A 19,027-nucleotide genomic window follows, 5' to 3' on the forward strand; every position below is an offset into this window, starting at 1 on the left:
CGGCGGCTGCTGCGCCCGCCCTCTCTCCAGTCTCTTTTAAAAGATCATTTTGAATGTTTAAACGTCTTCCCGTGCTTTATTGCAGTGCCCGGTTCAGCCTCAGGGCCGCTCTGCGCGCCGGGTCCGTGCGTCGCTGGAGCCGCGGTTGAGGCCGTGGGGCCTGGGCAAGGCCCGGCTCCGTGCCCCGTGCCCGGGGGCTGCCGCCGGGGTGAGCCGGGAGAGGCAGTGGGCCCGTCCGGGGCCTCCGGTGTCCCGCTCACCGGGGTGTCCCGGAGGGGCCTCCCCAGGCCTGCAGCCCCTTACCAGGGCTTTACGCTCCCGCTTTGCTAACCTCCCTGAGCTTTTTTCCAACCCCCTCCCGAGCCTGGCGGCCCAGGGCAACCGGTACCGGAGTTCTTTGTCTCTCCCCACCCCGTAACCGGAGCGCTGGCACGGAACGGGTGTATCGGGGCGGGGGGATCCCGTATGGAACTACAAGTCCCAGCAGCGGGCCGGGACCGCCCAGGGGGAGGTATCCCGAGCAGGCGGCACGGGGACGGGGGCCTTTTCCTGGGCTTCCGCCTCTCCGCGCAGTCTCGGAGGTTTCCAACGGTGCCCCTCGGTGAGTGGGGCGGGGGGCGGAGTGTGACGGGGTCCCCTGTACCCCTCCCGGCCCGGAGTTGTGATGTCCCCCGCGGGGGTCGTACGGGAGGCTGGGGGGGGGGCGATCCTGCGAAGCGGTGACGACACTTACGCTTTCGTTTCCCGGCGGTGGCACCGGGGGTGTCCGGCCTATGGGGTGGGGGGAACAGTCTGGTCCTCTCCCCAGCGGGGCCCCACTCGCGGGGATGCTAACGGGCACCGGCTGCCGGCGGTGGGGGCTGCCCGGCACATCGGGTGTCCAACAGCAGCTGGAAGTTGGTCTCGCTTGGGAAAGGGGATTCCATGATTCCATGTTTTTCTACATCTTCGGGACGCTGCCGGTGAATGAAAGAAGCAAAACGGCAACAGCGAAAGAAAAGGGAAAAAAACAGGAATTTCCCGGAGAGGCTGGAAGTTGGTCTCACTTGGGAAAGGGGATTCCATGATTCCATGTTTTTCTACATCTTCGGGACGCTGCCGGTGAATGAAAGAAGCAAAACGGCAACAGCGAAAGAAAAGGGAAAAAAACAGGAATTTCCCGGAGAGGCTGGGCCATAAGCACCAGAGGAAGCGGGATTTATTCTGCTCTGCTCAGGGTGAGCTGTTATGATACCTCGTTAGGCATTAACACCCCGAAGGTGTGGCTGTCCCAGTACCCTCAGGCGGCAGCAGCCTCGCGCGGCCTCTCCTGCCTTCACTGATGACTTGGAAGCTGTTGGCGTAACAAAAATGTGAACGTTAATAAAATGTCCTCTCCCCTCTACTTCCTGTCATCTTTTTGTGGAAGTGAATCACACACTCTGCCATCAGCACGCTCTGCACAGCCTCTGGGCTTGTTTGCCTTCAAGATTACAAGTATTTTCACCAAAACCAGCATCTTTTCTTGCTTTTTTTTTTTTCTTCTTTCAGCAAGGCCTATTGTTTTTCTGCATCCAGACAATGAGTCTTCATTTTCTTTAACCTTTGTCGCAGCAAGGGCTCATGTCCTGTCCCAAAGCAATGCAATAACATGATTAAGGTGCTGTCCTTACATCTATTTTCTTTTTTTTTTTATCTCCTCCATCTGGTGGCTGTCAAGAGATCCCTTGCATTTGGGAACTGCAAATCATAAGGCACATCAAGGTAGGAAAGATTGACAAGAGCCAGATAAAGGCTGAGGCTTAGGTGAATTGCACACCATTTCCTACGCTTTACTGAAATAACTAAAAGTACGCTGCAGCCCTGGGTATCCTGGAGGATTGCACCGCATCCATTTGTAGGGGCTGCCCTGCCTTCTACTCCCAGCAGGAGGAATTCCCCTCCCAAGGTAGCCTATGTCAGTGCAGTTATCACTGCTCTTTCCAGCTTGGATACCTTTTCCTTTCTGAGTGCAGCCCCACAGTCCCCATCTAAACTTCTGCCTGACTGTCAGGCTATTATTTGGCACAGAATACAGGTGATCTCCTGGATGATGCCTGAAAAAAGAGCAGGGTTCCTGGGAGCTTATTTCCACGTGAAGCTTCTGGATTGGAGGTCACCTGAAATGCTCCAGTAGGATGATTGTTCATGATGAACTTTCCCTCTGTTCTGAGGTCAATCCTTGCTTGCTGCTGCTGTCACTAAAATCAGCTGAGAAGGTTCTGCTTTGGATTCCTGGAATTGAATTGTCTGGGATTGGTGGCAGAGCTTTCTCAGCAGTGATCTGCCCCTTGACAGATTGCCAGGGCTGAAGCCTTTCTGCCTAGAAGACCTCATGGCAAAGAGGGTGATTTATTGTTGTGTTTCCAGTCCTGCCTAGGCTCCTGGCAGTTTGCATACTGCTTTGATCAATGTACCTCGTACAGATTTATGTTGTGTGATTTGTAGTGTCACAACGCACTGCAAAGTTTCCTGTATAGATAACTCACACAAAAGCTTTAATGCTGTTTGTTGACCCTGCTGTCATGCAACATATTCATTTCGATACTGAGAATCATCTTGCAGTTTCAGCATAGCAGTCACGAGTAGCAAGGCTATAATAGCCTCATGACACAGGCTGGTGAGACAGAAGTACGACGATCTGCCTCACCAGGATCTCCTCTGTTTCTGCTTTTCCATGGGAGCCGAGCTTAGCAAGGTACCTCTTTTCCCTTGAAGCCAGGAAGCTGAAGATGAAAGATACTATGTTTGGAGGTCAACTCATTGCATCGGATTTGAATGCAGATGACAGGGAGGCTGTTGAATTTGCTTGTCACCAGCATGACTGTGTCTTGTGTGTCTCACCACGGTCAGCCAGTGAAGGTGGAGCATGTTAGGGCTGGGAATGCACAAGTTGTGGAGCTCCTAGCATGATAGATTGTAAACTGCTATTTTTGTTGTATACTACTGTTGAAGCATTTCACTGATGCAGTGAAACCTCTGTTCTTCTCGAGCAACATACTTGTGTCCAAATTTCACAAGAGCTGATGCACCTCCACATTAACTACCTACGGTGGGGGTGTGCCCGGAGTATCACATCACATTAAAAACATGATGTGAGGCTGCATGTGGGGACAGCCGGCATTCCAGCAGGGTCTTCAAGCATGGGATCCCACCAGCCAGCACACATTCTCCTGCTGCTGCAAGGCACCACTGCCTCTCCCGTGTGGCAGATCTGTAGGTTAGTCAGTGGGTCTGGTTCATGGAAGGAGAGAGGCTGTTGTGCCATACGAGCAGCCTCAGAGTGCCAGGCTCTGTGGCTGGGAAGTGGCAGTCAGGTGAAAGTCTTGCATGTGTCTGCTAAAGAGGTTCTGCAAGCTGCCATGGATGTCCGGAGCAGCCTGGGCGCAGTGGCAGGGACACCAGTGGGCTCACGTGCCTCGCTGAGAAACCCTGGCATGTGCTTAGGGGGTTTGGACCTCACAGCCGTGTCATTCCCAAGCTGTACCTGTTCATACCCTTCACGGATACAACTGCATTGGCAGCATCTGGAGATGAGACAATTCCCCCCCTTCTTTCCTCTTACAGACTTCCACGATGGACGAGACCTCCGATGAGCCTCCCACTTCCGTGGTCCTCTTGGACAACTGCCACTTCTCCCAGGTCGTCTTTAACAATGTGGAGAAGTTTTACGTTCCCGGAGGAGACATAACCTGTTACTATACCCTCACACAGAACATCGTTCCTCGTGGGAAGGACTGGGTGGGCATCTTCCGGGTAAGTGACTACTGTGAAACCAGATGTGCCAAGTATGAGAAAGCAGCAGCAGGCAGAAACAAATAGCTTGGGCTTTGATAGAACGGGGTTGGGGAATTTTTTCAGTAATAACCTTGTGTAGTGGAACATCTTTATTGCGCCTAGGGACAAAGTGCCAGACGCGTTGTGACCTGAGCAGCCTCAAGGCTAATCAAACACTCCAATTATCCTTTCATGCATAGACCACAGCTCTTAAAAGTCGGTATCAATGGAAAACTCCTCCCAGTAACTGATCTATGTGGAAATGTAGTCCCATGACCACAGGATAAACAGGAACTGTGTGATGCCATGTAACAATTTTGCTGTTGCAGGTGGGATGGAAAACAACGCGGGAGTATTACACATTCATGTGGGCCCCTCTGCCTGGTGACGTCCACGGTGATACCGCTGTGCAGCAACAAATCCAGTTCAAAGGTGTGTTGGGCACTTGGGTCACTGAGGCGATGTATGCACACATGCACACACAGGCATGCGCACAGACTCACGCCTTAGTGCCGCTAATAGGCACTACATTTGGAATTACAGAATGTAGGACCATGCTTTGGGAGACTTTATTTCAAATCCCATAATAAATCACAACATTTTGAATCTGCTAAATTCTGCCATCCTGAGTGATATGGTTTGCATTCTTATTACTGGCACAAGGGGTTACTAACAATTAATAACAATAAATAACATTGCAAGAACAATACTGAACTAGGATGTCATGGTTTTCTGTGGTTCTCACTATCTGTGCTGTATAGTTAAGATGTAGAGGAATGAAGCCAGTGGGTTGATTATCTTTGATAACATGCAGCTGTGGCCTTGCCTCGAAGGCAGTGAGTTGATTGACATGGACGATGTGCAGCTGTAGCTTGTCCCACTAAGCAGTTAAATAGCCCTGAGGAGTGTGGGAGAGGTCATTGGGCAGAGGGAGAGTTAGTGTGGTCTGACTGTTGGAGGAAGGTGAAACAGCATGGATGGTAGAATCTGACCAACAGTAAAAGCCTTGTTGCAGCCAGCCAGCTAGTTTGTTTGTGCTGCAACATTAAAAGTACTTGAATAATTAAGAGGCTGGACATGATGGGATTGTTGTGCTTGTCTGAAGGTTACTATCTCCCGAAAGATGATGAATATTACCAATTCTGCTATGTCGACCAGGATGGTGTGGTCCGGGGAGCCAGTGTGCCTTTCCAATTCAGAGCAGAGACTGAGGATGATATCCTGGTGGTTACCACGCAGGTATGTGCACTCTCTTGCCTTGCTTTTTGCTGCCTCTGCTTTTGTTAGCATATGCTTACTGCTAATGTGGAGTGATCTGGTAACCTGGATGCTAAGCTGGGACTCAGCAGACTTGGATTCTGTTCTTGGCTTTGCTACTGATCTGTCACACAAATTTGGGCAGCCTTTGTTTTTCTGCCTGCCACTTGTCACTTAGTTGGTGAGCTCTTTGTAACAGACAGCAACTTAATATATAGCATTTCAGGGCATTTTGAATACTTCTAAATGTGTATGTTATTTGCATGGAAACAGCCTGCCGTTAGATGGGAGTAAGGGGATGTGGAGGGACAATAATGAGGTTCTGTGAAGCCAAGAATTCTTTCTGTAGTGTCTTGTGTGCAGCCCTTTTGTTAAGAACTACACTGCACTCATGGTCCTAATCTAACAAACTGATTTTGGGGCTGCAAGCCCAAAGTTCTGTCTGCGCTGACTTCTGCAGATGCAGAAGGCATTGAGCATCTCCAGAGATCAGGGGTAATATGTGCTCAGTATTCAAGAACTGGGTTGATGGTCATTTTTGGCCAGGCTAGGGAGAGTGAAGCAGCAGTCTGGTCTGCGCTGCTAGTGAAAGCACAGGGAGGTACGTGGTGTTCCTTTTGCAGAGCTCATCTTTCTTTGCACTGTGCTGTTTGGAATGTAGTTTTTCAGTGCTTCTGTTATGACCGAACAACTTTGTTGCTTGCTAGGGAGAAGTGGAAGAGATTGAACTGAGAAACAAAAATTTGCATAAAGAAAACGAGGAGCTGAAAGCAAGCTGTGCAAGTCTGCAGAAACAAAACAGTGATCTGCAGGAAGAGCTTAAGAAGACACAAGTAAACAAAAAGGTTAGTAACTCAGAACCTTTAAGTCTGAAAGATGATGAGGGACTAAGTTAGGTATTGTTCCACTGTATACTTCCAGAGGTTTCTCCCCATATTGTGTTTAATCCTTTATCAAATCATACAGCACAACAGTACAGTATCACTTACTATGATAAGAACAATAATTATGAACAAAAGACATCTTCAGACACAGGAGTCGGGAACATATGTAAAGGGGAGTGTTCAAAAATGTTTTGTAGACTATTCTGAAATCACGTTATTATCTTTCCTTCCTTCAGTTTTGCTTAGGTCAGACCCCATTTCATTGATATTATGAAAGAGTAGTCAGGATGCAAAGGAGAGATTTTCCTTCTTCAGAGGGGCTGACTAATAGTGTTACATTTGAGGGTTTTTGCACATCCAGTGCAGAGTAGGACTATTGCTTAGGTCCCATTTACCTCCTGTCAACCTTACTGTGATTTTCAGGAGCTGCAGGATAGTCTAGAGTCTCTAAAGAGCAATGCAGAGAAGCTGGAGCTGGAGCTGAATTCCCTGAAAAAGGAAAATGAACATCTAAAGGAGTGGGGTGACTGCAAAGAGACAGAACTGCTCCAGTAAGTGTATTTACAGCAATTCTCAAAGTAGGGTTTTGTGTAAGCACCTTGCCTATAGGGGTTAAATTTCCATCCATGAGAGTATGGTGTGTTTTGATTTCTTTTGAGTAGAATCAAAGAGCAAATTCAGAACGTGACCTCTGACAAGGAACGCCTGGAAATCAGACTGAAAACAGCCCTGGATCATGTGGACCAGCTGCAGGTAGCAAACAGCTGCCCTCCTTTGCTTTTACGAACTGTCTCTGATGGAATCAGTTTCCCTTGCTCAGAGAGCTGAGCAACTTTGTGTAGTATGTGGTGTATGAGTTTCTTTTTTGATTTCTTGGGTTCTTGAGGAAAGTGTCAACCTTTGATATGATTTGACCTCCAGGGAACCTCAAGAAAGTTGTGTTCTGGAATGATGGATAGAGGGGAGTGTGCTAAGAGAAACTGTAAGGATTTTATTCCTTAAAAATGTTCCCTTTGCATGCTCATTAAGTTGACCAAAGTCAGACTGTTGTTTACCCCCTGCTAGCTAAGGATCTAGGCACTAAACACTTCTGTTTTGAAAAACATTCTAAAATTATGTTCAGTACTTGGATGAAAACAAGACTTCTAGCTGGGAGGTATGTGAAGGGAGAAGGTAGACTGAAAATAGCTTGGTGGTTATGTCTGGGATGTGGGAGACCCAGAACGATGGGCTAACTATCTGGCTGTATGTCTCTGTTTTTCTCTTTGCTTTCTGACTTCCCAGACAAGAAGTGTTGTGTTGAAACTTAGCTCTTCAGAGAAAGTCTGAATGAATGCTGTGTTCTGATGAATACGTCAGCTCCAGTGCATTCCCATGTAACCAGTCTGTTTCTACAAAGGTTTTAATGGAAAAATGTTTTCAGGAAAAAAAAAATAATCATTGGTGGGTTCTAGAGCTTTGCCTTCTACAGCAAAAGGTGCCTGTGCTCCTCACTCAGTTGTTGGATTTTCACTTTTTGCACACCCTTGTTTCTCCCTAGTCTCAAGTGCTGAATTATGAGAAAGAAGTAGAAAGCCTGTCTCATATGGACCATGACAAGACAGAGCAGCTTGAAAGTTTAAAGGAAGAGAATCGCCAGTTACGCATGGCTAGAACTCAACAGGTAAAGCTGTCCCTGAGTATCACGGTGCTTGGGGGAGCCAGGGCAGGGAAGCAGAGGCATCCTCTGTGGTGAGCAGTAAAAATATTGCTCAATCTTACAAGAGTCTAAGGGATTCCATGACGGAGAAATGTCTGTGGTGGTGTGGGTGTTCACATAGGTGGCTCTGTGAACACTCCATCTGACAGATTCGTATACTATGTATTCTTATAGTATACACATATGGTTTAGTTTTGGAAGAAATGTCTGTATAACTAGACATTGTAATTTTGATTCTCTGAGGCAGGAAAATACAGCCTCTGTCTTGATCCTTTGAGTCGGCTCAAGGGATAAAGTAAATCAGTGGGAAATCAGGATTGATACTTAGCTGATTTGCAGGTAACTGCAGCTAAGCAAAATTGTTCCAGGACTGGCATTTAGTGATAAATAAAACAAGTTGCCCTAAATCTGAAATCTGCCCAGACTATATGCTGTAAACTTTACCTCCAACAGGAAGCTGACTAGTAATTGGTGTGAGGTGGCAGCCTTGCTGGTCTTCTCCCTGTTGATGTTTTTGTGTCTTTCTCATCTTTTTAATATCTCAAATTTACCATTTAATAATTAGTAAAATAGATGCAATGTGCTCAGAATACAACAAAATAAGCTGTGAACAATACAAAGTTTCTGTTCTGCAGTTTGGTGCTCTGCCCCACATCATTCTCCAATACCTCTTTGCAATTCTTCTTGTGAAAATATGAGATTCCTGTGAAAAAGGAGCAAAATAAGGAACTTGAACATTGCATGGAAATCTTGAAGGGATCTGTTGTGGTCTAGCCCCAGCCAGAAACTAAGTACCACGCAGCTGCTTGCTCATTGCCCATCTGCTCTGCAGAGGGATGAGGAGGAGAATCAGAAAAGAATGTAAAACTCAAGGGTTGAGATAAGAACAATTTCATAATTAAAATAGGAGGAAAAAACCCCAAACCAACAATAATAATTATTAATAATTATAATGAAAAGGAGGGAGAAGGGGAGAATAAAATGCAAAGGGAAGGGAAAAAACCCAAGTGATGCTCAATACAATTGTTCACCACCTGCTGACTGATGCCCATCCAGTCCCTGAGCAGCAGTTGGCCTGCCTAGCCAACTCCCCCAGTCCCTATACCATGTGTGATGTCCTATGGTATAGAATATCCCTTTGGCCAGTTGGGGTCAGCTGTCCTGGCTGTGTCCCATTGCAATTTCTTGTGCCTCTCCAGCCCTCATGCTGGTGGAACCTCAGAAACTGAAAAGTCCTTGACTTAGTATAAATGTTAAGTAGCAACAGCTAAAAACTTCAGTGTGTTATTAACATTGTTCTCATACCAAATCCAAACCACTGCACTGCAGCAGCTAAGAAGAAAATTAACCCTGTCCCAGCCAAAACCAGGACAGGGTCAGAGGCCAAACTCTCACTTTTGTTTGTCCCACTGCCTGCAGAATGAGCAGGTGCCCAGCATTTCTGGGAGAGCAGCTGGAGAGGTGGTCCTGACAGTGCTGAGCACAGAGCTCTGCTGTATTGCATGGAACCCGTTGGTACCTGTGCAGGGAGCTGAGGCCCGCTGACAGCACTGTTTTCTGCCTTCTTCCGATTTGCAGAACCATCAGTTTCCCCATGATGTTACAGATGACTATATGTATAACAAATCTAAGTTTATGGACAAAAAGGCTTTTCTGAGGTAACTTCTGCAGACCTTTTAGAAGGAATCCACAAACCTTAGCAGTGGAAATCACTCCTTGAAGGAATGTCAAGTATATAAAAGGGCAGTGTGCTGTGGTGTTTCTTCCTGCTGAAGAAACTATCATTGGCAGTGACTGAGGCCATCATATAGTCTTTAGCCTGTTGCCCTGAGTGACCTTCTAAAGGTGCTTCTCTCTCTAGTTTGTGGTGCTCAGGAAGCTTTTGCAGGCTGTACTCTCACTTTGGCATTGGAGATTGGATGCCTAAAATAGATGATGTGATTACCTCTGCTGTGATGCCAAATGTTCAGAATTCTTAGAGTGATACTTGGAGAATGACTGCAGAATCCCTAAGTACTCTAGCTTATCTAATTTACTGATTTAATTAAAGAGTCAGCTACAAGATTAATTCCTAAAGATGTACTGGCTACCCACCATCAATGCAAGTCTCACAGCACCAGGAAGCCTGACAGACTTGAATAGCTCTCACCTGCCAGGGTGGATTTTTCAGCTGTACGAGCTCCTTTTCTTCAACCTCCCTCTTAGTTTGACCTCCTGTATGTCCCCTACAAAGGTCATGTGTCATCTCACATGTTGTAATGAAAATACAGAGTGTAAATGAGTGGGATGTAGAGATACCTAGGTGACAAACCATGAAATGGTAAGACTCTCACTGAAAGGGAAGGGTTATTTGTTGGTAAAAATGCAGCATGAGGCAGCTAGTATGAGAGCTCCAGTGCTTGGAGCTGTCGTCATTTTATGTGTCAGTTTCCCATGATTTACTGACTGCCACTCTTCCTTCATAGCAACAAACCCGCGACTTAATGAAAGAACTTGAGGAGCAGAAGTGTTTGTTTCAGGTTCTGCAGGCAAAAAAGAATGAAGCTGATGAAGAAAATCGGGTGAGAACTTGGGACAACTCCTTTGCCTTTTTCCTGTATTGAATATGACACTAATCTCTCAGTCTAGTGTTCAGTTCCATTAACCTTTCTACCAAACAGATCACTAATTGTGCCTGCACGTGGGCCATCACCTGAAGGCTGGCTGCCAGGCTGCCTGCAGGGACGTACAAATGACTGTGTGTGTACACTCACAGTGTGTTGCTGCCACGTCTGTACAGCCTAAGAGGAAGGGTCCCAAAACTTGCACCTTTTTCCCCCACCAAAGAATAGGCTGGTTTAACCATGATAGCATGGGGTTTTTTAAAAAATTCTGTTAGCTTAATTCTGACACCACTGGAGTGAGTGGACTTTACTCATTTAAATGGACATATTTGTTTTGTCCAGTCTAAGTAATAATTGCTCAGTTTTGTTCCTTACTCTGCATGACTTCAGGAGAACCTTCTGTCTTTTAAAGTGTATTCCTCTGTTGTGATCATGCTGTCTGCCTTTCTGAGCAGGCCACAGAACAGATCCTCGCCCACTCTTACCTTACTTTCCCAGTCAGTCAAGCAGGACTAACGCTGAGCTACCTAAAAATTTAGAGCAATTTTGATTCTGGCAAAAGAGGATCTATGTTAGTGCAAGGTATGACTTTTCTCAGAAATGGTCTCCTAAGCTAATGGAAATTCATTCTACCCTTTGCAGAAATTAATGGAAGAGAATAACAGACTGCTGAGGCATCTCTTTCAGGCTGCAGAGGCTTCTTCCTTCTCTGTTTCACAAGCTCAAGCTCCAGTTCGAGCTCCTGAAGTAGGAGGCCTTCTGTTTGGAAATCCATATTATGGTGAGATTACTTGGCATTCTGTCTGAAACTGCAAATGCATGGCAGTTAAAGTCTCTGCAAATTATCCTTCCTCTCAAATTGAATGCTGTAGAAAAGACATTATCAACAGCACCTCTGTGCAGCTTTGTGTGTGCGCAGATGACTTGGCAGCTGCAAAATGCTGCCAGGTGTTAAGGGTTCGCTTAAGCGATCAGCTGTCTGTTCATTTGCTGCCAAGAGAGACAACTATTAGCTAGTTTATTCAGCTGTGAGACAGCTAGTTCTGTGGCTTATATCCAGTTTCCATAGTACTAAATATAGAGGTTTAGATGCAGAACCACATCCTCATGTTTCAAGAATCACTAGTTATCATCACATTACATTGTTAATAACTTTGCTGTGGCTAAATTAATATATTATTTTTTTCCAGCTGCAGGAACAAACCCAGGGGCAGGAGATGCAGACATAGTAAGTAAAGTGGACACAACTGGACATGAATTACTGGTTTGAAATAGAAAGCTCCAAGTTCAGCTCTGTGGCCAATGGTCTACTTGCTGGTTCAGTCCTAGTAAGACGGCGGACAACAAAAGTGGATCCACATATGCTTAATGTGTGGAATTAAGAGTTATATGTCTTAAGGAAAAGAAAGGAAACTCTGTTGACCTTAATCTCTAGATACTGCTAAGAGCTGGTCCTTAATGTCAGAGTGAGCAGCATGCAGCTGCTAAATACCTTATTTCATATTGGAGACATGGACATGTGCTATGTGGGATGGAACGTTCGAGAACCTCTCAGAAGCTCTTGACTTTTAAGTGCTATTTAGAGAAGCCTGGAGCCATTTGAAAACATGAGAGTGTAAGAAGTCAGAAAGACTTGTCCAAAAGTGATAATAGCTGACTACTAAGCTTTTCTTTTTCTTCTCTTCTAATATCATTTTTAAACTGACTTTATTTGCATTTGCTTTGTACTTCAGGCTTCTATAAGGAAATGCCCCATGTGTGATGAAGTATTTCCTGAAGACATTGAAACAAGCCAGTATGAGGCCCATGTGCAGAGCCATCTCCTGGAGTGCCCACTCTGCAGCGAGACCTTTGAAAAGTCCAATAAGCAGGTGTTTGATGACCACGTTTTTTGTCATGGCCTGGAATAATTCTGAATTCATATCTGCCCTGTAGAATAGGTAGCAGAGGCCGCAGTATAGAATAGACCAAAGTCACTGTATAAGCTTAATTCATGCTAAGATCACCCAGACAAGACTGACTATGCCACTAGTACTGTAATTCTGACCCTTCTGTTCCATGCAGCATATGACCAACACATAAATCAGGTCAGACATCCACATCCTGAAACTGAATGACCATCATCAAGCTTGAGTTCTCTGTCTTGGATAAGGATATATGCTTGGTAAATGAATTGCAAATCCTTTAACTGGTAATGTAGCTGAGTGTGGTACCGGTTCTTTAGAACAGGATTGGCCATGTAACTGTTTATTCAGGTGGGGATCCAAGTGATGGGAGGTGGTACAGCAGTTTTCTGTACTTGGCTGATACATCTCTATTATAATGGGTTTATTCTTTAATATAGCACTGTGATTGCTAACCAAAGACCAGAGACATTTTATAATCTTTTAGGATCACACCTTCAGCCCTGCTCAGCTTCTGGAATGCAGAATTAATTATTAATAAGTAAAAGTCTGAATAAAAACAAATCTCACTATCAGCCATAAAGCAAGTGAAAGAGATGTATTTATATAGAGACCAAATATCCATTTGCAGATCTGAAGGTTTAGAGCCGTCCTTCTAGCAAAGTAGGCAGCACAGCTTATTCTAGGTTGAGGCACACACACTTTCTCCATCCATCTCGGGATGAGAATGAGAAAAACCTGATGTTTCTGAGAGAGGGAAGGTCAGTGTGGTATGGAGCCCACAGGAGAGCAGTAGCCAAGTTGTCTCAGCAGCACAGAGGATAAATGGTCTCTTAGCCAGAAACTGGGCATCCTCATTTAAAGGAAACTATTAATTTGGATTATTTCTCTTTTATATTTCTAAACCTTCTGGATTTACCAAGAAGAGCCTGTTTTGAAACCAAAACAATGTGATTCAAAACTAAGTGCCTTGGGATATTACAATGCTTTGTGCATAGATTATCCAGTTACTATTTTAATTTCTGCTTCAGGATTTTCAATTTATGATTAACAGCTCTTTTTTTCCATGCAAACACAAATGGTTAAAGGTTTATTATCCAGCTATATTAGACTGTTTCCTGCTGACTATCTGAAGCAATAGAAAATCCTAAGTTTACACAGTTCTAAGAATATTTAGAGTAACAAAGACTTCAAAATGTTTTGACTGTTTTGATTCTACACAACCTTTTTATCAATCTCTTAAAACTTAAATAGAGTATTTCTGTCTTGAGATGTACTATACTGATAAGCATTATTTAAAAAAAAAACCTGTAACAGAAAATAGCTTCTATTTTTGTTTGCAGTTATACAAAGAAAAATCTTTGAAAAAGATGTCTATGTCTGATCATTCCTAAATAAATTGGAAGAATTGATGGGGGCTCTTCAGGGAGCTATTTGCAAGCTTTCAATTACTTGCTGAAGCTCTCTATAACAAAGTACTTAAGCACCTCTCTGAATAACTTTTAGCATGCAAAGCAGTATCCCTAAGGGTAGTGAGACTCTGTTCAACAGCAAACACATATTTAACTGGTTGATCCTCAGTGGCTTCTCACAGCATGGGAATATATCACAAAGGCCAAAGGATAGTATGGGATAATGAGAGAAAAAAAAAAAAACCAGGAAAGTAAAATGACCTGTGTGGGATCTATTTGTTTATATTTGTTCCCAGTAAAGCTCGTCTAAATACCTAGAGCTGGCTGAATTTCTTCTGTGTCATAGGAAAGTCCAGCATATCAACACCTTTTTTCCCTAGGCTAGGAGAAAAAGCTGAAAAGCTTCTCACTTGGGATGATAAAATATTATTTAAAAACTACTTGGTATTGTACGTATTTTGACAGTGATTACTATAGTCTATCTCAACATTCCTGGCATAGCTTTATCCCAATTTTGACAATCAAACATTCCCCAAAATGAGGCTCATTTTTAACTGAACCCTTGTTTCCTCAGGAGAAGCCCCACTGTTTTTCAAGAAAATGCTTTCCCTGGCCCCCAACCTTTTCCCATACGTCCTTATTCTAAACTATATTTTACTGCTTTGTATCCTGACAGAAGCAGATCAGATGTCGAGAGATGCAAAAGTAAATTTTACTAAAACCCTGGTAGTTCACCCAAACGCCTATTATCAGACCTCTTTCCTTTGTACACTGGCTGGTACTGGCTTTACCACCACCTATCCTAAAGTCAGACCCGGCCACCTGGGTTTGGAGTTCTGTCATGACACTGCCTACGTCCTTGAGCTACCAGTGCCAAGTGCTAGCACCCCTCTCTCCATCCCTTTGGCACTGGTGCCCATCGTTGTCCATTTGCCTGCTCCTGTCTTTCTGCAGACCCCATTGCCTGTGCTGAGGTGCCGGCCCTGGGGCACAGGCAGCAAGCGGGCGACCGGCAGAGGGGGTCAGACTGCAACAGATCTCACCAGGATGCTGGTTTTTTTGAAGTCTTTTTTTTTTTTTCTGTAATAATGACACAAGATTCACACTCCCAGCCATATACTTTGGCCTGATACGGGTCATACCTTCCCTATCCTGGGCAGCCAGGGACCAATTTACCCCTAAGCACAAATTACATCATCTATTTTCTGACCAAGTTTTCATTTTGTTTGTAATTTACAGTATTATTTATGTTACTGCTGCATTTAGCCTTTGGAATCGTAAGAGGTTTTAATCCTATCTCACTTTTATGGTTTAATACAGAAGTAGCTCAAATGGCTGATAATTACATATAGTTATATTTTGGATGAGCTCCAATTTACATTGATATGTATTGGATAAGGACCTTGAAATACATTTGCAAAAGGGACTGTAGGGATTTGGCACAATTTATACCTGAACTCATATAGCATCTGAATGAGTATTCGTTAGAAATGTATCGGAAAGGAAGAAGTCATACTTTGTGGGCCAAATCTCTGTGATTATTTATCTTTTTAAACCTTTACAGGGCTTACCAATTTGGTCCAAGTTGGGAACTAGCCCAGTTTGCTTTCCATCAGCAATCACTGCTCCGGTGAAGCACAGCATTTTCTGCTCTCTTGTCCAGGCAAAACCACTCAGCCTCAGAGAGCTCTTCTTCCCTTTGCTTGGTCCTTTTGATTCTCCCTCATTTTTGTCAGACCCTTTGCCTGCCTTCCCCAGGAAGTTTGATCTTCTCTTAGGCTTTCTCTCCCATTCACAGAGTATATTTTTAATATGTCTGTCCATGGCACATCATTTTCCCATTAATAGGTATGTTTCTGTGTGTGCAAAATGCAAACCAGATGATAATTTCTCTCAGCTGCAAAAACACGCTGATAACCATGGTCACAGCAGGCATCACATACTGACTGATGTCAGTTTGTTTCTTTAAGAAAGACCATTGTTTTGCCCGCAAAAAGTTATTTTTGGTGCAGAAAAAAAGACTGGCTGCAAGGGAGATGGTTACAGATTCCCGATGCCCAAACTATTTCAGCCTCCAAAGACAGAGAATCTGAAAGGATGCTGAAATAACTTGACTGGTGGCTCAGCTTCTCTCAAGAAGTGATTCCGAACTGTACAGCTACAGTCCACTTCCCCACTTTAACAGCCTCTTTCCTCCACCTGTTCTCCTCCTGGTTCCTCCTCACCTGTCCATCCTTCTTTCCTCTTCCTGCAGAACAATTTGGACCTTCAGCATCATCAGCCTCCTCCAAAAACACATTGCTGAGGTTCAGGGTGTGGACGAAGGGAGGCAGAGGCACAGAGCATGGTCCATCTGGCAGTGCTGCCTCTCCCGGCCTTTCACTCCACAGAACACAGCCTGGGAGCGCTGCCACTGCTGCTCTTCACCTTAACAAGGCTCCAGTTCAGAGCAGAGCAAGCTGAAAGATAATAAAAAGATTCTTGATAGAAAGGAATGTAAATAGACAAGATGCAGGTGAACAAAGGAGGAAAAGGAAAGCCACGTATAAGCCAGCAAGTGAGTGGTTATACTCAGTAATCAACTTGTCAGTTTGATTTTAAGACACGGCAGAAGAGATCGATAATTCTTTACAGCAGCATAATGCACATCTAGGGTTTAAAGTGTTTTGATCGTCAAAGTACTTATTTCAGGCGTCAATCCTGTGCTCACTTAGTAAGTGGAGGTGCTTCTGCATTTGCTGTGTCAATGATAGGAAGGGGAAGACAGCACAGAAGGGAATGGTGGAAAAAAATGCTCTAAAATGCACTTAAGACTGCCATGCTGGTTTAGGTGGGCAGCTCAGGAAAACCTGGGGACGGAGGGAAAAGTGAAGATATCACACTTACACAGAGGATTTGGGGTTTTTTTGGTCACTTGTATTATTTTGTAAGGACACATTGTTTATCTTTGTTCTGCTGTGGAGATCCAGACTGACCTACTCCCGCTTGCACAGGAGTCAATGAGTCCCTTTATCTCTAGTGCACTAGTACAAATAGAGAGTGCTCAGCGGGTATATAACGGCACAAAATCCAAACGCTGCCATTTATCACCCTCTTTGTACTGAATTAAATCACTATGTGAAATGCACTGAAGAATCGAACCTTTATTGTTTTGTTCGTGAAAGGATTGGGTCCCAGAATTACATCAGTTGTTTTCTCTAAACAGCTATTAGCCTCCTCCATTATACTAACAGAACTGGTTTCCATCCTCTGGCTCATTTATTCCAAACCAGCATTATTGAAGTGAATGGGGTCTAGGCCCTGGATATTAGAAGAGCTGTTGGTCTACTCATAAATAACAAGTTGTCAAGGATTTTAATGGAAACCCTTAGAGTGCTGTAAATCTGTGCAGTTCTGCCTGCATCCCCTCCCTCATTTCCATCACAATATCACTCCAGTGGGACTGCAGCTTGCAGCTTGTGCCAGGCAGCCTAGATTGGTAGGACACGGGGGAAGAAGGAAAAAAAAAGCTGGAGATGGGGTGGGGGATTCAGAACAGTTGGTACTGCAGAAGCATCTGCTGGGTGGCCGGTTTCGGAGTCACCTGGCCTATTCAGCATAGCGAGGGGATAGGGCTATTCATCCAGGGGGACCGGAGAGGGGAATAACAGAACCAGGGATGCTTGTGGAATAAAGACGGATGTATTGCAGTTTACATTTCGCTCCGTTGGTCTGTGAAGCAGTAAATCTCAGCAAGTAGAGGGTTTTGTTAGGTTTTGATCACATTTTAAGTGGTAGAGCTAGTGCAGTGGTACTGCACAGGATGCCTCTTGCTGTTTGGCAAAGAGGACTTTCCAAGACAAATTTTTTTGAACCTTCCTAGCCAGTCCAAACTACCTGCAGGGAAAACTCTGATCGAAACAGCAATGTTTCTGTAGTTCACTGGATCTGGCCAGAAACTGGGTTACTACAAACTATCGCCCTTGACTTAGTCATGCCCCAAATATCCATAGCTCAGCTGCCTGCTTAGATCACAGCAACCTGCTGTGTACAACACTAAAGCCTTCTAGGAAGGAACCTGAGCTCCCTCGTCCATTCTCCATTGGCCATATGATATTATGAAATATATTATGCACAGCCATGCTTGTGCCCATCCCACTCACAAAGCAGGCAGGACTGCACAGGGGCCTATTTAAGAGATCATGTGGACTCTCTCTGCCTTCTGAGGCATCAGAGCTCGTTAAAATTTATATGCAAGGTCAGTTTAGGCTTAAATGTAGGCTTGCACCCCAGCTTACCATGTAATATAAATAAAAAATTACATCGGTGACAAAGCTTCAACTAGCTTCAGAGTGCCCAGGGCTTATAGTCTTGTGTAATTACTAGTCTGGCACTGAGAGTCTAAAATACAGCAAGGCCATCAGCAACACAGATCCAAAATTAATGACGTTAAATATAGCTCCTTTCACATTACAGCTTCACATGAGAAGCTCCAAAGAAGTAGGCCTTAGGAGACTTATGTTCTAATTAAATATTACCCCTATGTTACAGACAGGGAAACAGTTATGCAGATATGAAGGAATTTGGCCAAAGTCACTCCGAAAATTTGTAACATAATCCCCCTTTCCCTCGCCAGATTTAACATTCATTTTGAGAAAAGCTGAACAGCACAAGAAGTGAGCCAGGATGGAGAAAAAATGGACGGCTGCCAAAAGGGATTGATGCCCTTCAGACTCCAGGGAGTTTTTAACCCTTCCCAATGGTTTTTCCAGCCTGAAAAACCTGGTGGGGTTCATCAGACTCTACTTCTCCTCTACTGATCCATAAGAGATTTGCCAGTGGGAGCAGCTGCTTGGAGAGTGAGTTGATAACTCAAGCCCTGAGGCACTTACATCTGTACGGCTCATCCCCTGCCTGCTTCCCTTCCCCAGTAACAGGATGAGACTAGAATATTGCATGTGCTTTTATAATGTGTATTCCTGTGGGGCCTTGGTCATGATTATGGCATCTAAATGCAACCAGAAACAAACAGTGACAACGAAAAACACAAAAGAGATGGTCAGCCTGAAGATTCTGAACATTTTTTACACTAAATTTTTTTCTATTTAATAGTAAATTGCACTTTCATAAGCAATCCAGTGTAGTTAATTCCTTTTTTAATAACAGTTATAATATTTTTGAGAGCAGCTGCTGCACGTTATGTAGTACAGCTGAGAGCACCATATGGATTTTTAATTCCTAGGAGTTATTACTTGGTTGTAGCAGTATATATGAACCCATGCCTGCCTTAATGGAGTCATTAGGTTTGACAATCCTTCCTTAAAGAGGGCTATTGTTAGGATAGATCTGATCCAAAAGGTAGGAAAGGTTTGGAAGATGGACTCTTCATTACATGAAACCGAGAACATCAGTATTTTTTTAGGCAGCTCAGTGGTTTTTACACCTTCAGGAAGTTCCTTCTCTGTTAGAATAAGATAATTTTAATGACTTGTAT

The 19,027-nt window shown here is 44.4% G+C and overlaps 1 protein-coding gene and 1 long non-coding RNA gene across 6 annotated transcripts in view; one reads left to right on the plus strand and one right to left on the minus strand.

Moving 5' to 3' along the window:
* CALCOCO2 (calcium binding and coiled-coil domain 2) lies at positions 1–13,468 on the plus strand. 5 transcript variants are annotated; one of them, XM_080369271.1, is made up of 15 exons: positions 523–599; positions 961–1,028; positions 1,166–1,217; positions 1,700–1,743; positions 3,586–3,774; positions 4,125–4,227; positions 4,901–5,034; positions 5,760–5,897; positions 6,360–6,487; positions 6,599–6,689; positions 7,477–7,599; positions 10,101–10,196; positions 10,881–11,019; positions 11,429–11,466; positions 11,972–13,468. In XM_080369271.1, the coding sequence occupies exons 5-15, from the start codon at positions 3,595–3,597 to the stop codon at positions 12,146–12,148; spliced, it is 1,347 nt and encodes a 448-aa protein (XP_080225397.1). In that variant the 5' UTR covers positions 523–599; positions 961–1,028; positions 1,166–1,217; positions 1,700–1,743; positions 3,586–3,594; the 3' UTR covers positions 12,149–13,468. The 5 variants fall into 5 exon arrangements, with proteins under 5 accessions (XP_080225393.1, XP_080225396.1, XP_080225394.1 ...); XM_080369267.1 differs by lacking the exon at positions 961–1,028 and having other exon boundaries at positions 1–599; positions 1,100–1,217; XM_080369268.1 differs by lacking the exon at positions 1,700–1,743 and having other exon boundaries at positions 10–599.
* Positions 12,433–19,027, minus strand: part of LOC308055388 — a 25,270-nt gene continuing 18,675 nt past the window's right edge. The window contains exon 2 of the long non-coding RNA XR_013924522.1: positions 12,433–16,013. This is a non-coding gene — a long non-coding RNA (uncharacterized lncRNA). The remainder of the gene's footprint in view (positions 16,014–19,027) is intronic.

Source organism: Falco punctatus, assembly GCF_963210335.1.
Source record: "Falco punctatus genome assembly, chromosome: 19".
Lineage (NCBI taxonomy): Eukaryota > Metazoa > Chordata > Aves > Falconiformes > Falconidae > Falco > Falco punctatus.

What these genes read in the sequence shown, in the direction of transcription:
- CALCOCO2 (XM_080369267.1), top strand. Translation starts at nt 1,106, where the DNA reads ATGAAAGAAGCAAAACGGCAACAGCGAAAGAAAAGGGAAAAAAACAGG. An exon ending in GCAACAAATCCAGTTCAAAG is followed by an intron (nt 4,228 to 4,900) that starts GTGTGTTGGGCA and finishes GCTTGTCTGAAG; the next exon opens with GTTACTATCTCCCGAAAGAT. An exon ending in GTTTGGAAATCCATATTATG is followed by an intron (nt 11,020 to 11,428) that starts GTGAGATTACTT and finishes ATTTTTTTCCAG; the next exon opens with CTGCAGGAACAAACCCAGGG.